This window comes from Biomphalaria glabrata, chromosome 15 (assembly GCF_947242115.1).
Source record: "Biomphalaria glabrata chromosome 15, xgBioGlab47.1, whole genome shotgun sequence".
Lineage (NCBI taxonomy): Eukaryota > Metazoa > Mollusca > Gastropoda > Planorbidae > Biomphalaria > Biomphalaria glabrata.
Window position 1 is genome coordinate 22,064,315 of NC_074725.1, and position 21,479 is coordinate 22,085,793.

The following is a 21,479-nucleotide window of genomic DNA, read 5'->3' on the forward strand; positions in this document are numbered from 1 at the left end:
TTAATAAATTGTGCTGCGGGGTTAATGTATTACTATACAGAACACCTAATTACAGTCTAGTCACTATTATGTGTACGGTATACTTGCTTCAGTATGGCTATTCCAGCAACAAAGAAGGTGTGCCTCAAGAACAAAAAAATAAATGCATCACCACTATTTCAATGTCTCCAAAGCACATATTCAAACAGTTGGCTCTGTGTAGGTCAGAAACAATAACTAGTTGTAACTAAGCAGTATTTGGGATGGTTTTGTCTCAATATATGAAACTTTCGGTTAGACTTCATTAATCATGATGAGACCTCAAAGTCAAGTTATAATTGAAGCTTTTAGTCTCTGATTATTTAAAGGGAGTCATACACATTAAAGTACCTGGTAACAATTTTTATAAGCCAAGCACTATTTTAAAGTACCTTTTTTAAGGATTCCATTTTTTAATCATTTACAATTTCAAAGTACCAGTAAATGTTAGAAAAATAAAAGGTAAACACGGACATATGTTCACAGTTAGCAAAAATTAAACCAAAGTTATCAGTGAAATACACAATCACATAACTGAAAGACTTTTCATATTTTATTAGAAACAATGTTTTATTACTCAGAGCATAATAGTGAAGACATTTTTTTTTTAATAATCTATGATAAACATTCATCAACTGTTGGGATAAGGAGGCAACCCAAAACATTCTGGTTTAAATAGCTCCAATGATTCTAGGACTAGATCGACCTTTCCTCCTAGTTTGGAACGATCAGCTCTAGGGTCAGGCACCCATACTACTCGCATTCCTGCAGCTAATCCAGCTTCAGCGCCATTTGGGGCATCTTCAAAAACAAGTACCTGAGAATAAGTTTGTTTTAAAAGAATTACAATCTAAAGAGAAAAGCATGCCCTAATGTAATATTACTTAACATAATGCAAACCTGTTACTGTAGCTCCATTAAAAATATGTGACATTTTTTATAAGTTGTGTTTAAATAGTAAAAATTCTTATATAAAATAAAGTAATTTTTCAAAATGATTTAAGTTTTGTGATTGTGAAAATGTTACACCTGATGGTGTTTCTTTAGTGAAAAGATTTAAAATTAAAAAAAAAAATCTTCAAATTTATAGCTCCTTCTGTCTCAAAGGATGATATCCTATCCAGAGCATAAATCTGGGCTATTTAATATAATGATCATGTGTTGCCCATATGCCATGTTCCATCTCTCAACTTTTCAAACATGTCCTCATAGGAATACAAGGCATTCCATTTGGCACTAGGTTTTAGGAAGCTAGAATGAAAAGCACATTTGATAATCCTCCAATTCCAATTTTACCATAAGAAACTATTTCTAAAGCCTTAAAACTGCAGGGCTATGTGGGTTTAGTATCAAGAGTGACCTCTTTTTCTAAAGGAATAGCATTACAAGGCTGACATGCTTCATTTTCCAGAAACTATAGAGACTGAAACTATCCTTTCTACCTTTTCAACTATCAATAAAAGCAGTTTTGTCAGGCTTATAGCCTAAGCTAGATAAGCAAGTTATATACTAGACTTTATGGTCAAAAGCTATTTTAAAAGCACACCCATGCTATATAGAACTATTTCATAAAATTTTAGGCTTGTTTCTGTTTACCATTCTAACTAAAACAACTTGATTATTTTTAAGCAAGAATCAACCTTTAATAGTACCGGTTTGTTGTTATTGCAAACAATGTACAATTAAAAAAACATTGGTGTTAACCCAGAGCAATCCAATACTGAAACACCAACTCTATGGTAATTTTTTAATATCCTACTGATGTAGGCCACCATTAGAATGTGATTTTTTTTTAATTAATGTAAGCTTTCTTTGGATACTCCTATCATGTTATGCACAGAGTTAGTTCCAGCATTGCAGAGAATGGTGCCCTGCGGCCTATTCAAAAAGTAATTATAATTTTCTGCGCATTTTGGAAGACGTATCTAAAGGTTAATGAATATAACTTTCCTGAAATATGTTATGTGCAAGCAATTTTTTGTACTATTATTTTTGTAATAAGTAATTATGATGCTAATGCGCTGTGAAAAGAAACTACAAATGTTATCATTGTCGTATTAGTTTAGATTTTGGATGCTCCATTTTTGAAACACTAAGCAAATCCAGTAGGTACCAGTATCACTAATAATAGCTATTCCTTTTAAACGCTCTATAATGTACAAATTAGTGTTGCCACGAGACGTGAACCCTTTGAAACTATATTTTCAAACTTGCATGTTGCAAATGCAAATCTAGATCCTATGGATAACTTTTCCAAGCTGCGACCTCCCATAAAAGAACTCAATGATAGATACATAAAATTTATTTCAAGTAAAACATATTTGAGCCTCGATGAATTCATTCATGGTTTCTTATTTTGGTCATCATGAGTGTATACAATTTATTTGATTCGTTTTGTGTTCAAGTAAATAAATCAATTAAATAGTCTGGGCTTCTTTTGCTGGTTTCAGCCATCTCTGTGCAAATGCCCAGATAATAATTATGAGGATTACATCATCTGTGCACATGTTACCCTGCAGTTTAGTGAGACACTTGTGCAGGCAATCCCTGGACAATATTATTATGTGCTTGATACCTTTTTCACTAGCGTTGCACTTTTGGTTTCGCCCAGTTCATTAGGGCATCAGTCTACAGTGAGAAGGATTGCATTGTCTAAATGTCCAGATGTAGTGCTCAAGAAAATAGAAACAGGCACATTAGATACCCTAATCTAACAGATGGCAAGAGCTATATTGTTTGCAGTTGATATAATAACAGTTTCGGCCATGTTGCATCATCTGGTGTTGGTGTTCTGTCAATCGCTATTTTCAAAAACTGAAAATGAAAATCCAAGTACAGCAGCTAAACATAATCAACAACCATTTCATGGGAGGTGTAGACAGCTGATCAAAACATAATCAGAGTCTACACTGGAAGATGTATATAAAACTAGCTGCAAAAAAACACACCTCTATTCATTATAAATTACTGATCTCCAAATAATGCAGCATACAAATGCAACAAAATTTCATAAACTGTGAAAGGTTTTTTTTGTTCTATACTGTGTCTAATCGACTAACAATTTGCCAAACCGGTAAAAAATAAAGCCAGTCTTGCCTGTTGTGGGTCAGGAGTGTCTTTAAACCTTGCAGCACATACAAGAAAACAATCAGGGGCAGGCTTCCCATATTTGACTTCTGGGTCACTGCTGCTGAGAACACTGTGGGAGAAGAGGCTAAACAACTCCTTGTGTCCTGACACCCTCTTCTCAAATCCCCAGTTATCTGCTCCTGTGGCCACTGCTATAGGAATATTATGACTGTGTAGATGTCGAATCAGCTTTTCTGCTCCTTCATAGAAATTTTTTTTATTACTTAAGAATAAAATATTGACGTGAATAATTGAAAATATATGGTGTTATTATTTTTGTATGAAAAGTTGTGTTAATGTTAAAACACTGACAATGTTGCTCAAAATTTACAACAGTTCATAAAATTTAAATAAACTAAAAAAAAAATTGGGAAAAGCACAAGCTAATTCTAAATGGAACAATATTAACAAAAAAAAAATCCGTTTTGATTTTAACAACCTTAAAGAGACAGCTAACATAGAAAAAAATTAAAGGTATCCCTTTCAGATGATGAGATTTATTGGAGCAGATGATGTAAAGCTCATCTGTTACTATAATTGACAGCTAACAAGTGCTAAATGGCTAGCACAAAAAATGACTGCCTTTACTTCTCTGGCGATGTCAGGTACCCCTGAGAGTTGGGTGGACTCGTGGGTGGTCCTCAGCCACCTTGCCCCCTTACAACCAACACAGAGACATCCAAACCCCAAGTATTCATCGTCAAACTTGCTTCTACAATCATCTAACAGGATTTTTTTCAGTAGATTGATTGTGAAGCAAGTTTCCTGGCAAATGGCCTGGATTAAGAAGAATTATGTGACTGCTTGACCTCTGGGGACAAATATTGAGATAATAATAACTTCATCTGATGCTATCTTTTTACTCGGTCATAAATTAGGGCAAAGACAACTTACCGGGCAACACTTGGGCTGAAGGCAGTTTCTGTGCGAGTTTGGTTCTGAGTTTATTCAAATATTCTTCCACAGTTAGAGGTAAGTTGAGTTCATCTATTGAAAATAAAGAAACACTAATTCTAAATCTACCATATACCAGTACTAATGCAGAGTTTACATGACGGAAAATCATACACTGCACAACCCAAAAGTTGTTATCAGGAGCTTTAAAAAACAATGAGGATGGGGGACTTGACCTTCTAAAGTCCTCACTTAATAGGGAATCGAAAATAATTGCACTTTCACTGTGTCTTCTTTGGTATACCAGTACAATTACAATTACCAGTACCCAAAACTACCAGCTGAGGATGACTGATAAAAAGAGGTCAACAAAATAGAAATCACCATTAGTGGATAAAATCTTTCATGTTTTGTACTATAAAAAAAAAAAGAATACAGTACTGTATAGAAAAGCTGGAATCTATTATTTATCTCATTATGATTAATATGATTAACAGGACTTAAGATTGTAGCTGGTCTCTATTGAAACTTGGTTATATCTGGACCAACAAAATGTCAAAAGTTACTTAAGCGGGACATATAGACTATAAATGTTGTGACTGTTTAAGGAGAAATATTTAGGTCTTTTGTATGTTTTATGGACATCTTATTTGTCTGTTAAATTATATCTGAACTTGAAAAACAAACAATAACTTTCAACAATCATGTGTTATCATTTCATTTGAAGCTGGTCTTGATGTTTTGCTACTCATTCTAATAGTAAGGGATGTGTCATGGTTTATGCCCAGCTCAGGGCACAATTTTAATTGCACAATTGTAATCTAATTTCTTTCAAATTTTAGTCTTTTAAAACCTTTATCAATACAATCCCATCTTTCATGTTTACACAATAGAATCATTTTTTAATTACAAGAAACAAAAACTCAGTATATCTAAATAAAACTATAAAAAAATCAATGATACTAATACTTTAGTTACCTATACAAAGTTTAGCAGATTCATGTTCTTTCATTCCCATTTGTCTGGCTTTGATTTCCCAGGTGTACTGGTGGCCAGACTCTCCACAGATTTCTTCTAAACATTCTGTATACACTCTTTCAGTATCTGTAACAATTAGTAGTGCAGATAGAATCCATTTAACAGTAAAACATTGTGAGTTAATGTTCCGGGCTTTTCAGATGACACAAAACTTCAACATCCTGATAATTCTGTTGAGATAGATAGGCAATGGTCTTTCTTGCAGATTGTCACTGTACTTTCCTTTTCTTTTTACTTTCATTGCTATAAGTGGCATCATATTTTGTCATCTGACCATTTATATAAATATGCTAAGCGAATACTATTTTTTTAACAGCAGGCCTAGTCAATGTATGCATAGATCCCCTTTTACTTTATTCAATAAATGTTAGCTTTAAGATATGTGGGCTCAGAGGCAATCTAAAACTCCAAATCTCCTTAAATAGATTTTTTAATTAAGATCTCTGTTAGGACAACAAACAATCAATTTATTCATAGCCTATCACTTGGTTTGTTAGCAAAGTTGACAATATTTAAATAAAATAAAAATTAAAAAAACATTACAGAGCCTAATTATAATAACTATTATAGGCTTAAGTCTAATTAACTTGATCTATTAATAACAGTCATTTACACTGTAATGAAGGCAGTGACAAGACAGTGTTGAGTGTAATAATGAATGATAACTAATAAGGTAAGTCTTACCTAATATAAGTCCATCAACGTCAAATACTACATGAGTAATTTTAAGTTCAGACTGAGCCATTCTTATATAATTTTTTTTTTACTATAAAAAAAGGAGAGTACTAGAGAAGGTCTAAGGTAGATGATAAGCTTTTCAACATTGATATCTTTTTACTAATGACTAATATTAAAATAGACATTTCTTGTAATTAGAGGTGGGTCCTTAAAATTCATAAATACCGGTAGCCATTAAAGCTAGTCCTCCTTTTTTTTTTCATAAATAATGTTTCGTTGATAATTTTAAAGTTTTCTGTACACTATGATAGTAAAGGTTTGTTCTTGAGAAATGGCAGCAGTTTCTCCCTCAGACATAAAGAATGTCTGGGGGAAGCCATGTGTCCAGCATTTTTACTTTCAGAAATTCATTCCCCTATGGCATCATTGTAAAGAAAAGCGAAGATTAAAATAAGTAACACTAACAAGGGGTCGTTGATATAGAAGCATTTTCTAGCACTCTGAGTAGCAAAAAGGAATTCTTATAGTGTTTAGAGTGTACCGTTCATTTTAGAAAAAAAAGACAGGTTATATTAGGTTGAATACTAGAATACTAGCATATATTGTGAGAGTCATTTGAGGTACATATTATAGTGAAAGTAAGTGAAAAGTGTGATCATGTAAAATCATCTTTATTTTGGCACACAAAGTTATCAGAAGGATGTTTGACAGTCTGGAGAATTATGACTGTTCTCTGACATACATGCAAAAAACTAGAAGAATCACTTTAACACTATTAACAGAGATCATATTAAAATATAAAAAAAAAAACACTGCCTCTATACTTTCTAAAAGGTCCTTGATCTAGATCTACTTAAAAGTTCCCCTTTAAAATAAAACTACAATGAAACTAAAAAAATTTTTTTGTCCCTTGAAAAATAAATTGAACAACTCTTGTTGGTATGTAGACTACTAAATAAACCTAGATTTATTTTATGTCAGACAGTCAGGCCATCCTCCCCACTAAGGAAGCACTCCCCTCAATTTTAGAAACACTGCCCTACTAGACTAGGCTATAAATGTTTGTTTTGTTTTACATGTTTCGGATATCCCTTGAGAGTTGACGATAATTAGATTTATCTTCCTAGTCCAATCCTCCACTGGATGACGGTGGATGGCAGCGGGCAGGGCATGAACCCAGGACCATTGAGAAGTCCGAACAACAGTCTAGTTAGCATACCGCACGACCAGGCAGCCATAGTTAAAATAATATAGTCATAGTGGTGGCTGAGTGGTTAAGTGCTCCGCTTCCAAACCTGGGGTCCTGGGTTCGAATTTCTGTGAAGACTAGGATTTTGAATTTCGGGATTTTCAGGGCACCCCCGAGTCCACCCAACTCTAATGGGTACCTGACTTTGGTCGTGGAAAGTAAAGGTGGTTAGTCGTTGTGCTGGCCACATGACACCCTGCTCATTAACCATTGGCCATAGAAACAGACAATCTTAACATCATCTGCCCAATAGATCGCAAGGTCTGAAAGGGAAACTTTTTTTTCTTTATAGAAGTGGCTATAGACTATTGTCTAGTTTAGGTTTTAGATACTAAGATAGGAATAAGTAATCTAAATTTCTAGATTTAGAAGCTAAATAAAGAATAATCTATAGTGGATCTTAAGATCTATAACCTATACTTAGTTATAGTTATATTATAGTAGACTAGAGTTTAGTTACTATAAGTAACACTAGTAAATAAATTAATAATAAACATTAAAAGAAAAGAAACAATTTTTCACTAAATTAAAAAAGGTGCCGGTACCGGGTACGCCATCACAAGAAAAAAAAAGCACTGTTTGTTACAATAAAAAATACAGAGTCAGAGTAGGCCTACCATCACCCGAGTCACCGGTACTAACGCCAGTAAGGCCCAGTGACGGTATGGTAGTACACTAGTTACTAGTACTACTACTACTAGAATATAGATCTAGTAGTAGACTAATTATTAGATCTAGACTAGATCTAGAAAAGTAACATAAAATTAAAAGTAATAAAAGTTAAAAATAAAAAGTACTACACTCAGACTACTCAGGACTCAGGTTAGAATAGTTAGATTCTGTTAGAATAGATTTACTTTTTTTAGATCTAAATATCTAGATTTAGATCTATATTATAGTATATACAGGCTTAGTGGTAGGCCTAGGTCTAGATAATAATTAGAGACTCTTATACAAGTTATAGAGATCTAGACCCCTCTACTGCTCTACTACTAGATCAATAGTCAATAGACTATAGATCTATACTCTCTTATCTATTCCAAAGTTTATAAACTAGATCTAGGCATCTGACCTATGTTACCCACTATGTTTGTATAGCTTATATATATAAATATATATATGTCTGTGAGTTAAGCCTTGTCTTTTTTTAATCTTTTGTTATGAAGTGTCTGGCTAGTTACCGGATGTAGAAGTAGTTACTAGAGTCTGGAGATCTTTTAACTTACTAGGTCTACTTAGTCTTAAGTCTAGATCTACTTCTTAGCCTGTAAGAGAATCAAGATTTAATAAACTAAATCACTTTGGCTACACCTTTAAGCTGTCGATGGCAATAGATCTATTTCTAGAGGCTAAAATCTAGAAATTAGATTTCTAGATAATATTTTATGGAAAGGTTAACTTTTTTTTTTTATTTTCTTCAGCCTTTTGCACTTTTGTGTTTGGTGAATCATGAATGTAGAATATGTAGATGACTAGATCTAGTCTGTAGTCATTATTATATTGATAATATCATGTGAAACCAGTGACATAGCAAGGTAGTCATGGCCCCCCTCTCTTAGTGAATCACTGATCACTGAATGTCAATGTCAGAATGTGCCACAAAATTCACAGTCAAAAGTCAAATGAATCTTAACGAAGTGTATGCTTTAACTTTAAAAAAACTCTGATGTCTGATGGTTTTTCAATTTCAGTTATTGACATATTTAAATTTGAATTCTGTGTAAAAAAGTTGTAATAGTAAACATTTTACTTTACTACTTTTGTATTTAAATGCTTAGAAACATTTATATTTAATAAATTAGACAGTAAATTCTTGACATCTAAAAAAAATGGGGTTCTTTGAGATTTTGTTTTTAGGTTAGGCATACATCACATTCCTCAACAATACTGAAAAAGAAACTACATTTAACCAATCGTATCGCTTCATTCTTACACTAGCTGTTAGGCTTAGTGACAGCCTAGTCCAGAGCTATGGTACAGTAGAGTTATATATATAGAGAGAGAACTAAAAGTATAAACAACTCGATAAAACAAAAAGTAACATTTTCATCTAAGCCCCTCCCTGTCCTAGGAAGAAAATAGATCATGTGTCTGACTGATTCTAACAAAGTGGTCAGTGTAATCTAGTCTAGACTATGTGTAGTTGGTCATGACACTCATGACAAGAAACCAAGTGATAGTGTTTGTGTGTGTTGAGTGGTCAGGCGAGAAAATACACACTGCCGTGGTTAGTTAAGCATGTAAATCTGTTTTCAGCACGCATTTTTTTCTTTTATTACAAGATATAGATCTATCTGCATAGACAAAGAATGTAAACTTTACTGCATGGTCTCCCGTTATACAATAAGTCAATAGATGAAATTAATAGGTTAGTGTGACGTCACATAGAAACCCGGTAAAAATCTGATCATTTTGGATGCGCAGAAAAAATATGTCAGAAAAACATCAATTACAAAGTTATTATTGCAAATTTTAAAAGAAGAAGAATAAAAATATAATTATACATTATCTATAAATCAAAACACATATTATATCAAAAATTTTCAAAACCATCGGAGTTTCTCTTTAAACCTTGATTGGCTTGATATTTATTTTGATTAGTAGACTTAATAAAAAAAAAGTTTTCCTATTCAGTTAATACCTTTAAGAAGCAATGGTGCCATTACACTCAATTTTATACTTCTTTAAACTAACTATTAGACTAACGGTGTTACATATTATCACCCTTTCAAACTTTCATCACTATGCATTTGACTACCAATAACTGTCCCATCCCTAACAAAAACACAAATTCTATTAAAATTCAGAGAAAAAAAATATTGAAGCAAATTAAGTCAAATTTTAAAAGATTACAGATGAATGGTGTTAAGGCCTCCGCGCAGTGTTGATTCTTGGCAATCTGTCTAGTGTGGATCTGACTGGAAGTAACGCTGAACTCAACTACTTCAGTAATACCGGCGAAAGGCCGAAACAATCAAATATGTAGTCGACGCTGATATGTTGTTCTACAAATATGTTTAATACTCAAGAAGGGAATCGTCCGATGTCAATTATGTCGTACTCAAGTCTACTACTCTACAAGAAGCGTCTTCCTTTTAGCGTCACTTAGAGCGTTCTTATTTTTTAAAGATTTGTTACGTCACTTGTCGCTAATTAAAACTTTCCCCTTATTCCCGAAACAAATAACTAATTCCTAATCATGTCATAACAATGGATAAAGTTTAATATAAATTAAAAATAATAAATAACAGTAAAAGACAAAAGTACAACAAAAAAATGTTTATAGAGCAATAAGCATTAAGCATGACTTGGAAGTATCAATGAGTTATGAAATTTAGCAAAACATTCTCCTTTACAGAGCCTTTTCTGGCAGAGATTATATATCTGTAAGCAGTTTCATGTGCTCTGTTTCTTTTCCCAAACTGTTTGTTCTTCATACATAAATGGCAGGCACGTTTGTTTCCCACCATTGCAATGAGCCTATGCTCAAGAAGGTCACTCATGCCAACTCCTTGAGTTGATGGTTGAAGATCACTCTGCTTCCTTTTACGAACAATGTTTTTTTTAGAATGGCTGTGCTTATCTCAAGCCGAAACTCTAGATGTCCTAGTGATAGGCATTTGGGTCTGGACTGTGAGAAGTAGCATTTAATAAATTATTCAGCTGTTGATGACAGCAGTCTGGAGGAGAAAGCGGAAAATGTATCTCCACCATTTGACAGATTTCCTTCCTTCTGGATAGTAGGATGAGAGCTGATCAAATCTGTCAACACCACCTATTGATTTATTGTAGGTATTAACTGCAGATAAGACTTTGACTTGAAAGTTGCCACCTAGTCCTTGATGAGTAATTTCAACGATACCCGAAGTCGTGTTGGTACTTAAAAGAGTGACAACGTTTATCCTTCCAGGCTGTAGCAACAAGATTGCCTTTCTGCCTAACCATGACGTCACCTTTTTTAGTTTTTTTTTAATGCCTTGGGTTTGAGATCAAGAGGCCAACCTTTTCTGTTAGGCCTTATTTTGGAATAGCAATAGATAGATATGCTGCCCTAGAGGTTCTCTGCTAACTGAACAGAGCTAAAATAATTGTCAAAGAAGAAATGATGTCTCTTTCCTAACAACCTTTCACCTAATTTACTCACTTTATAATGAGGCATAGGATCCTTAACTTTACCAGTATTAATATTGAAATTTAACAAATACCCTGTAGATCAGGCATGTCAAACATGGCGTTCGGGGCCCGCAACCACTTTGCATGTGGCCCACTTGGTCACCTAAAAAATTATCGAAATAATGTTAAACTATTACGCTGGAAAATAAGAGATGACAAGCTACTTGAATTGAAAAATAGTATTATATTATAATGTTTGTTAAACTGAACAACGAGAGTGAGTCTGCAGTGAAAGCAAGCTACATTTTGTCAAACTTAATTGCAAGCCTTAGAAAATCATTTAGTAAATGGGATTTTATGAAGGAGTGTGTCATTAAAGCTGCAGAAGTAATTTATCCAGAAATGGTGAAAGCATTGAAAGAAATAACGTTAACTAGGAACACTGTGGAAGATAGAATAAATGACATGTCAGTCAGATTGTGTGAACAATTAAAGAACAAAATAGTTGATTTTGAATTATTTTCATTTGCTCTCGATGAGTCAACTGATGTACCGGGTGTAGCACAGTTGGCTATATTCAAAAAGGCATGTGACAGGAATTTTGAGATGTAATGAGTAACTACTTGAGCTCTGTTCTATGCATAACAACACAACAAGCAAGGATGTTTTTGAGAAATAACAGGAGGTGATATTGCAGTACACTTTACCTTTGGTAAAGCTGGCTAGTCTAACAATGGATGGCGCACCAACCATGAAGTGAATTGGTTGTGATGCAAAGCTTTCAAAAATTAGAGAGACTGGTGCTAATTTTAAATTTGCTCATTTTCAGTGCATCATTCACCATGAAACATTCTGGGCACAGCAATTGTAGTTCCAACATGTCATAAGACCAGTTTCAGTCGCTCTCAATTTTATTCGTGCCTGTGGTTTAAATTCTCGCCAATTTTCAATGTTTCTGTATGACATTGGACACGAATTTGATTGTGTTCCCTTCTACACAGAAGTCTGCTGGCTCTGTGTCATAAAGTATTGAAGAGATATTTTGCACTGCGGGAGGAAATTGTATTGTTTCTGAACATGAAAGGTGAACCTGTTGAACATTTCCAAACTGACGAATGGGTTCAGGATTTTGCATTTGCAGTTGATCTCACTGGTCACCTGCAAGACTTGAATTTGAAACTTCAAGGTAAAGACCAAATTGTCACAACTGCGTGTGATCATGTGAAGTGCTTTCATGCAAAATTACGACTGTGAACAAACCAAATATGAAGAGAAAATCTTGTTCACTTCTCAACGTGTCAGGAACTAAAAAGATTAAATAGCCTATGGCTACAACATTTGGTAAATATGTCTTACACCTGGAATCGTTAATAGATGCTTTCAATGACCGTTTTCATGGCTTCATTTCATACGAGCAAGAATTTTTGTTGTTTGTATCTCCATTCTTATTTGATTATGAAAATGCTGCTGATAATGTGCAACTACAGCTGATAGAATACAGTCAGATTCTTTGTTGAAATCGAAGTATATAGAATCGGCTGTGCTAAAATTTTGCAGTTATTTACCCTGAACTGGCCTGAATGTACGTTGAATTGTGGAAATTTGCAGCCAGAATTCTTGCTATGTTTGCAAGCACTAATTTCTGTGAGCAGTTCTTTTCCATAATGAAAGCTACAAAAACACGCCATCCTCCTCTAAGCTTGCCAAAGAAGATCGCCTTTGGCATGCGTTCGTCTCCCATGCGGAATATGTGTTATTGTCAGCATAAAAATTTACCATGTGGCCCGTACAACACACTGGCCCCAAAACACCCCAATTGAAAGAAAACTAAATGGAGAGCTCCATAATTTGGAAACCACTGTGCAGTTCATCTCATATATTGGTCTAGTCATCTGAACGCTCCAACATAAAGATCAGAACGAGGAAGAAGAAGAATTTAAAAAATGACATTGTGTTCGAAATTTGCCTTCTCACGCTTCTTTATAATTGTTTTTCTTAGAGGGGGCGCTGGCGGATTTTTTAAAAGAAAAATACTAAAAGGTGGTGGTAAGCCAAAAAAAAGTTGAAGACCACTGTTCTAGAGAATCCTAGGGCTACATATTGCTTTGGAGGGGGGGGGGGATCTTGGTGGTCATCTTTGTATGACTGTTAGAGCTGTTGAGATGCCATTATATTATTTTTGCCTGTATCATGTAAGCATCATTCATTTCTTCAGCCTTTAACTTCATATCTGTTATTAGGTTCAGCAACATGTATGTCTTAATGAATCTGGCTAAAAATTACTTTAAAAATATTTTTTTAAACAATTTTTTAAATAAATAATTCCAGAATAAAAAAGTTTCAAGTGAGTATTTCCTCCAATGACAACATAAATATTACACATCGAGCATCAGGCAACTGGTTCCCAACCATGAGACTGAGGAGAGGACCCAAGTGCTACTTACTGGCTTCAGCCGCAGTCTTTTTCATTTTGATGATTTACATCAATGACTTGACCTATATCTACTCTTATTTAAATAATAAGGTAAACTTTTTTTTTAAGGAGCACAAATAGAGCAAATTCAAAATATTGTAAATTTAATTATGAAGAAATAATTTTGTACACTCTGTATTTAGCTATTAAGAAATAATCTTTTATATCCATTTTTTTTTAAATTTTAACAAAGAAATTGTTTTGCTGGTAAAGCAATAGTTAATCCTAATTGTTTTAATTCAATATCAAAACTTTCAAAGTTATTTTTTAGTGATTCACGTAATTATCATTCTTAATTATAAAAAAGAAGCACTAAAAGAGTGAAAAAAAACAACTTATATATATATATATATATAGTATACAATTTATACATAAGGCTGTTGAACTAAAATCCTGTTTTGAATATGAACTCTTAACAACAATGAAACAGTTAAAGCAGTTTAGATTTTTATTCCCCCCCCCCTCCCCTCACTTTCATGTTAAATATGTCCCACCTATTTGTGTAGTTTCTTAGTTTATGCGGAAGCCTGGCTATATTGGTAGTTTTAGATGTTGTTGTTTTTTTTAATATCCTTGGCATATAAATAAGCCATAAACAATGGTTATAATACCTAATTGGGGGGTCGAGGTGACAGAGTGGTAAAGTTTTTGGTAAAGTGGTCAAGAACATAGGGGTCTCAGATTCAAATGCCAATGAGTCCACCAAAAAAGTAAAGGCAGTTGGTCGTTGTGCTATCCACACGACACCTTTGTTTGCTATCAGCCACTGAAACTAAAGATCTTAACATCACCTGTCCCATAGAAAATAGAAAAAAACAACTAATTGACTGAGTTATGGTCTAAAGACACAAAGACTATTTAACTTAATTCTTATTTCAAGGACACCAGCTATAGCCCCAGCATATGTTTCTCTCAATAATTATTTAATATTTGATGATCCTAGGTTGATTAATTGATAAGTATTGTCTACTCCATTGAGCCTATGTCAGTAATTTGTAGAGCAGAATAGATCATGCTGTTTACTCCATTTGATTTTCATTTTTGTTATGTTTCATTTCAATAGGTTCCAGTACATCGCCATGTCTTGAGATGGTCAGACCATGAAAGTAAGGTAGATCAAAGGCAGTCCAGGATCATGATTACATACAAAGGCAGGCTGGGCAACCACATGTTTGAGTATGCCACCTTAGTGGGCATGGCCAAGCGTTACAACATGACCCCGATTATACCTGGTGACCTAGATGTGCTAGATGTTTTTAAAATTCCAACCCTCCAAGGGCCCTTAAGTCTACTCAGGGAGCCCTACAACACATACACAGAGGAAAGGGCCGCAGCATACTATAAGGGGGTTGAAAATATAGACCCCACTCGAGATGCTTATTTGGACGGATACTACCAGTCCTGGAGATATTATAAAGACGTCCGTGATGATCTTCTGGATCGCCATTTTGTCCTCCATGACAACCTCCAGATAGCGGCAAAGCAGTACATTCAAAAGCTGCGTGATGATAAAAACATGCCTGATGCCGTTTTAGTGGCCATACATGTGCGCAGGGGAGATTTTGTTCGCCAGCGTGTGAAAGGCTTCACAGTTGCCCCCATTCCTTATTACTACAGGGCCATGAACTACTTTAGAAAGAAATACAGCAAAGTCTTATTCATTATTTGCACCAATGACCTAATATGGGCAGAAACCAACTTAGATGATAGTCCTGATGTGCATTACTCTCATGAGACAGACGGATCTCTTGATCTGGCTATAATGATCAGCTGTAACCACATGATCATCACTTCTGGTTCTTACTCATGGTGGGCAGGCTACTTGGTCAGAGGGGAGGTTATATATTATGCTGGTTACCCCCAACCCAATACTAAAATAGGTAATTTGACTGTTAAAGAAGACTATTACCCACCGAACTGGATGGGAATTATGTGATACAATTTTTATCATTGTTTGTGGGTCATGTGATTCTGTGTCCATCTCCGGATGTGGGTTATGTGATTCAATGTTTATTTTCATATTTGTTTTTATTATGGTATGAAGAATTTCCATGAAATTCAACATTTTTTTTAGCAACTGTTGTTTGTTACTAGCATTGATGTATGAAGCTTGACATGTCACTAATATCTAATGAGTAATTAACTGTTGATGCTCTAATTACTGTTTCAATGTGCTCGTTCTGAAATTGATAGCTGCTAGAAAAAATATTTTGTATAGTGCTTCTTTCATGCTTATAGCAAGCTCAGTGCGCTGTGGTCCAATCTCTTTTGTGGATCAGTGGGGAAGAGGAATCTGGCTCAGCAAACACATTTCTGCTCAAGTAATGATTTTAACTCGGGCCCCCTTCTTAGGCTGCTAAGCCAAAGCCACACATCCCACAGTTTTCTTATATTTTAGAGAACTAATTCAAGCTAATTAAAAACCTTTGCAGTTTATTTGTCAGTAAAGACACTAACATTGATAGTTTTATTTCCATGTTCCAATACTTTTGTAAGCTGGCACTATTGGGTTTTTTTTTATTGTGTAATTATGATTGTGAAGAAATTAAAAAATTGAACAGTCTATCATATCAGTGTTTCTTGGTCTTTGCTGGTATACAGTAAAGTTCTCTTTGTTTTTATCCATTATGATTCTGATTAATTTCATTAAAACCTGAGTTCATTGAATTCCATTTCTAGTTTTTTTTCTAATCATTATGTTTTACGAATGTATTGAAAAATTTTTGTACCAGCATTTAACAACTGAACTTTGATTGGAATGTAGGATATTTGTGAGAAGGGTTTGGGCATATCATGTGCCTTTGCTTAGTTGTCAAGTAAGCTAAGCAAACATACCGATATATTCTTCAGCAGCATTTCTGCCTATAAAAATGATAGTTTATTTTCGTGGTATTAGTTACATCTTCATATGTTTGTTTGTTTTTTTACTGTTTTTAACTATTATTGGAACATTCCTGTCCAAACCATAACGATCACATTTATTGTAAAGGACAACAACAAAAAACACAGTTGTTTTTTTTTTATATTTTAATTTTTTTAAAGGTCTTTCAGTTGAAAAGGAATAAATCTATAATCAGAGTGGTACTGTTCTAATATCAGACTACACTCTGGTGGACTAATCTATGATAACCTGTAACTTCATCAGCTCTACCTGTAAGATTTTTTTTTTTTTTTGTAGGGAAGAAAGAGATTATTGCTGGTACAGAGCTGTATTGAGGCTGCTTAGAATGGTTTTAATATATTGCCAGGGTATTAGATGTATCTATTAACAAAACACTTTTAGCTTGACCAGGCAGTAAAGTGTTAGATTATTTTTAGTTCATATTTTTGAATAGTTTGGATCTGATCTGTAATAATAAGTTATTTTCTGTTGAAATCATTGTAGAGATGTTTAAATACTCCCAGCTTATGTGGTACTGCGAGGTAACTGTGTGGCCAGTACAGAATCCAGATTTCTTTTGTTTTTATCAATGTGAATTACAATTATTATTGTAGAATTCTTTTATTTTTCCTTACAGTAGTTATTCACCACATCTTTCACCTTATTTTATTTTTTTATTTTTTTTGTTCTTGTATGTTTTGCCTCGTCAAAGCCATTATTAAAAACACATTTTACAAGATTGGTAAGGTGATGGGAGTTGTGATCTTTGGAAGGTGATGGGAGTTATCATCTAAATGTACATGCCTCTTCATACATTGTTTTTGAATATGAGTTACATAGCAAAGAGATATGAACTATGGCCCAAAAAAAGATAGAAAATTCAGACAGTCTTTGTACCTCTTAGTGTCTTCTAAACTCATAAGTGTAATAGAATTATGCCAACTTTTAAATAAATTAAATACTGTTACTCAAAAGTTAAATTAAATGCACTTTTTTTTTTTCATTTCTTAAATGTATCTTTTTTTAATAGTTTTTTAAGTAGAAAAAATTGTAGGTGAATTTAATATATTTTTATAAAGTCAATTTTGTATTGATTGTGTGCAAGATCACTAGATATCTTCATAGCAACATGATGATCAGAGCTGCTTTTAATGTAAATAGAGGCATAAGACTTTATGGTAGTATTTTTTTTATTTATTTTTTTTTGGCTTTTCTCTTATCTTGCATTGAGTATGCTACTACAAAAATAACAAAATCAGAGCACAAGCACTGAACAAAAAAAAAAGGCTTGGCTTGTGAACTCCTAAGACTTCACCTATGTTAGGCTTGGTTTCTCAGCTAAGTGTAGGATATAACTGCTTGTCATATGAATTTCTCAACAACAATTTAAAAAAAAAATAGCTACAGTAACTATAGGGATTTGTTATTAGTTCTGATTGTATAAACTTTTTTTTTCTTTTTATTTCCTATAATTTTTTTTAACTTGTGATAGGCTTGCTACGATCTGTCCCAAGAGAAGTGCTTTTTACTCATTAGCAGGGCCAGAAAGCATAATGTTATCTAGTGGCAGAGATAGCTTCTCACTTTTTTTTCCCCATAGGAGCCTTTGAACAAACTACAAGAACAAAATATTCTTGTCACTTATTACCACTCACTTTAGCTTCTTGCCTTAGTTTAGTAGAAAAATAGAGGGAAAAGGGAAAACCCAAGACAGTGTCTTTTGTTTTAATTCCTAAATATTGTTTTCTGTATGATTTACATTTGTAATCGCTTGTATATTCTCAGACCTAACATGACAAACCTATATAACTTATATTGGTATAGCACAGAGCCGTCACAGAGGCTTTTTCTTTTCATTCTTTTGGGTACTTCATATTTCTTGGTTGGAAAAAGTCGATCATTGTGCTGGCAGCTTTGACGCCCTCATTAAATTTTGTCCATAGAAATGTGTGACCTTTATTGAGCCTACTGTATAATTCCCTTTGCTTGACAACCTACTTGTTTATTAACTAATTTATTGGTTAGATTGGTTATTTGTTGTCATGCTTGTTGTTACCAATTCAGTTACTGTCTGAATTTTAGGAAGATATTGATGTGAAATAATGAATATAGCCTGCAGTGACCTCGAGCATGTAAGGGGCTTTATAGTCTCTCCCCAAAAACAATAAAAAATTAAAAGTAATTATTACATTTTTTTAAAAAATTACATTATTTAAGATCACAAAGGAAAAAAATGACAAGGAAATAATTTTTGTAAGCGATTTACTAAAAAAATATTTATAACTTAAAGCTCAACATATTAAAAAAAAACAGTTTACACATCTCATGTTTAATATGTTTCTGTATGAAAACCTTTGTGTTTTTAAATATAAAAGATAAGTATAAAAAAAACAACTAAACTTGGCCATGAAATTGTCCTTTTTTTTATTTACCTTAATGTAAGGAATTTGCAACAGTCTCATCAGTTTTGTCTTATAAATGTTCCACTCTGGGTGCTTGTTTTTAGACAATGTCAGACAATGCCTGATTCATTTAATCATTCAATATTAACATGTTATACATAGTGACCTAATTATTGACTTGCTTCTAGATGAATTTTGGCCACATTTTTTTATATTAATAGCAGTTTTATAGAAATTTTTTTTTTCTAGACTTGTTCAAGCATTTTTATGCTCAAATATTGCATTGAAAAGAACAACTACTAGCAATGGGAATAAGAAAGATATTATCAGGTATTTCTGAGTTTTAAGACATTGTTCAAATAGTCAATTGCTCATTGTTGCAATAACTTTTTTTTTTTTGGTCTTTTTCTTGGAAATGCTCTGACATTACTAATACATGAAATAAATAATGATATATTTTGTCTATAATTCTGTACTATTCATTGATTGTATGTATATGTCAGCATTATAAGAACACTAGTAGCCTGTGTTAGCACAAGTGAATCCCACAACAGAATTATAAAGACCAGGCTCCTTGTCGATATCAGCTAAGAACAGCTTATGACCTGGAAAAGTGAAGGGATTTGGTTATGGCAACTGTCATAGCACCCTGTCAGGTCTTAAGATTTAATTACTGAATAATTGAATTGTCTAGGTATCAAATTATTATTAATTTTAATATTTGTATGTGTGTTATAATTAATTTATAACATATTTTACTTTTATACCCAAGGTTCAGCCCAGCAGACACACCCAGCTACACATAAACGAATAAACAATGTGTATGATGATTTATATTAAAAATATAGATTAAATCTAATGATATTTATACAATGAAAAATGACATATTATCAATGATAATGATAACAAATACAAGTACATATAGATCTAGTATAATATGATTCAAATTAAATACTTTTAATAGTATTTTAATGAAATAGTATTAACCTCATCAAGGTTCCATCTCAAGACACAGTCTCTGTAATCAGGTGGCGTGAAATTCATATAACAATGGTAACACGAGTAGATCTACTAACCAAGATACTGTTCATCAACAATGTAGAATTAAAGTTCAGAGTAGCACCACAACTTGCAAACTCACAATGTACACCAAGTCTGGATATAGAAACCCGGAATCTGGAACCTCAGACTCGAACTTCAGTCCCGAAACCTGAAACGACAACCTCAGACAGAAAACCTGAGACTGAAATCTCACTTCTGAGACTGAGCACTTCAGTTCTGATACGAAAACCCTATAGAAAGACAAATAATAGATATTCTTCTAATCCTCTAATCTAATTATAAAAGAATACGATCGAATCCACATTAAAATAACTTTACAATGTGAAATAAAACTCACCCTAAACAGGGATCAAAATAATCCAAGAATATATAACAACGCTAAGGCTATCCAGTAACGAAGACACAAGTATAATTCAGGAACTCAAAAGATACACTTGGACTTGGCTCAAGATGGAGAGAATCTACCAAACGATCAAGAAGAAAAGTTTGACGTCATATATCATTTATGACGAAGCGCAAGGGGAGAGCAGCTAGACCACAAGAAAAAAATAAAATAGCGCGAATGACGTATACAATTTTTTTACAACTAATTCAATAGTTGCGACACACCCCTGTGATGAAAGTCATGGAACAGATGAGATGTGTCTGAGTATGTCCTTTATAAAGATTTATTAGCATTGAATTTAGACAATATTTTACAGACATCTTGTTTGTTTTAAAGTGTTCTATTCAATCCTATCCAACTCATGGCTTGTGTATACATTTGTTTTCTTTATTCAATTTTGGATTTGGTATAATTGTTTCCTGAAATGTATATTACACTTTTTCGCTGTAAATACTCTTACATCAATTGATTGGAATATATTATGATTCACAGCATTGAATGAATGGACTTAAATAATAAAGATTTAATTTACTGTTACTGTTTTTGACACTTCTTCATGCTATGACATAATTTTTACTTTAATAAACTTGTAGCATAGGAAATCTCATGGATGATTACTATTAACATTTAATACTCTTATCTCTGCATACACTTTTCTGAAATCTATACATATCAATAAATAAATATATATTTAGTGAGATAGAACTATACAGTAGAAAAATGAATTTAACTATGTTCAGATACCATCTCAGTTTCTCCATACTGGTATATCTTAAATATATTTTTAAAATACCACTCATTTATGCATGTGCACATAAGGAGATCTCTTAAACTATCAAAGGTATAAGCATGAAATTTTGTAAGCAGGTTCCTTTTGCCTCTTCGGTGATCTCTAAGGCACGGTACGGTTTTCACAGATTCGCAGCCTGAACACTGCAAACAACCTCAACCTAAACCATGATTAAACCTTTAAATTTAATTTCCGTGGTCTATATATTTTGAGACAGTCTACGACTAGGTCCACTACTATTTTTAATTTACATACATGATTTACCAAATTGCATTACTTCAGGAACAAAAGTCAGATTATTTGCAGACGATTGCATAATATATAGAACAATAAAAACAACACAAGACACAGATATTTTACAAGGAGA

General features: G+C 33.4%; 2 protein-coding genes and 1 long non-coding RNA gene across 3 annotated transcripts; 1 reads left to right on the top strand and 2 right to left on the bottom strand.

Annotated features, from left to right (window-relative positions):
• Positions 1–549: 549 nt before the first annotated feature.
• LOC106066496 (pseudouridine-5'-phosphatase-like) lies at positions 550–6,292 on the bottom strand. Its single transcript, XM_013225548.2, has 5 exons — positions 5,764–6,292; positions 5,020–5,145; positions 4,042–4,134; positions 3,115–3,347; positions 550–835 (listed from the first exon to the last, which is right to left on the bottom strand). The coding sequence occupies exons 1-5, from the start codon at positions 5,822–5,824 to the stop codon at positions 650–652; spliced, it is 699 nt and encodes a 232-aa protein (XP_013081002.2). The 5' UTR covers positions 5,825–6,292; the 3' UTR covers positions 550–649.
• A 1,965-nt stretch (positions 6,293–8,257) lies between these two features.
• Positions 8,258–19,343, top strand: LOC106066495 (galactoside alpha-(1,2)-fucosyltransferase 2-like). Its single transcript, XM_013225547.2, has 3 exons — positions 8,258–8,399; positions 13,448–13,643; positions 14,656–19,343. The coding sequence occupies exons 1-3, from the start codon at positions 8,392–8,394 to the stop codon at positions 15,526–15,528; spliced, it is 1,077 nt and encodes a 358-aa protein (XP_013081001.2). The 5' UTR covers positions 8,258–8,391; the 3' UTR covers positions 15,529–19,343.
• On the bottom strand, positions 18,674–21,276 carry LOC129923121 (uncharacterized). The gene is made up of 2 exons (XR_008775046.1): positions 19,863–21,276; positions 18,674–19,480 (listed from the first exon to the last, which is right to left on the bottom strand). It is a non-coding gene; the product is annotated as an uncharacterized LOC129923121 (long non-coding RNA).
• Between the last annotated feature and the right edge of the window lie 203 nt (positions 21,277–21,479).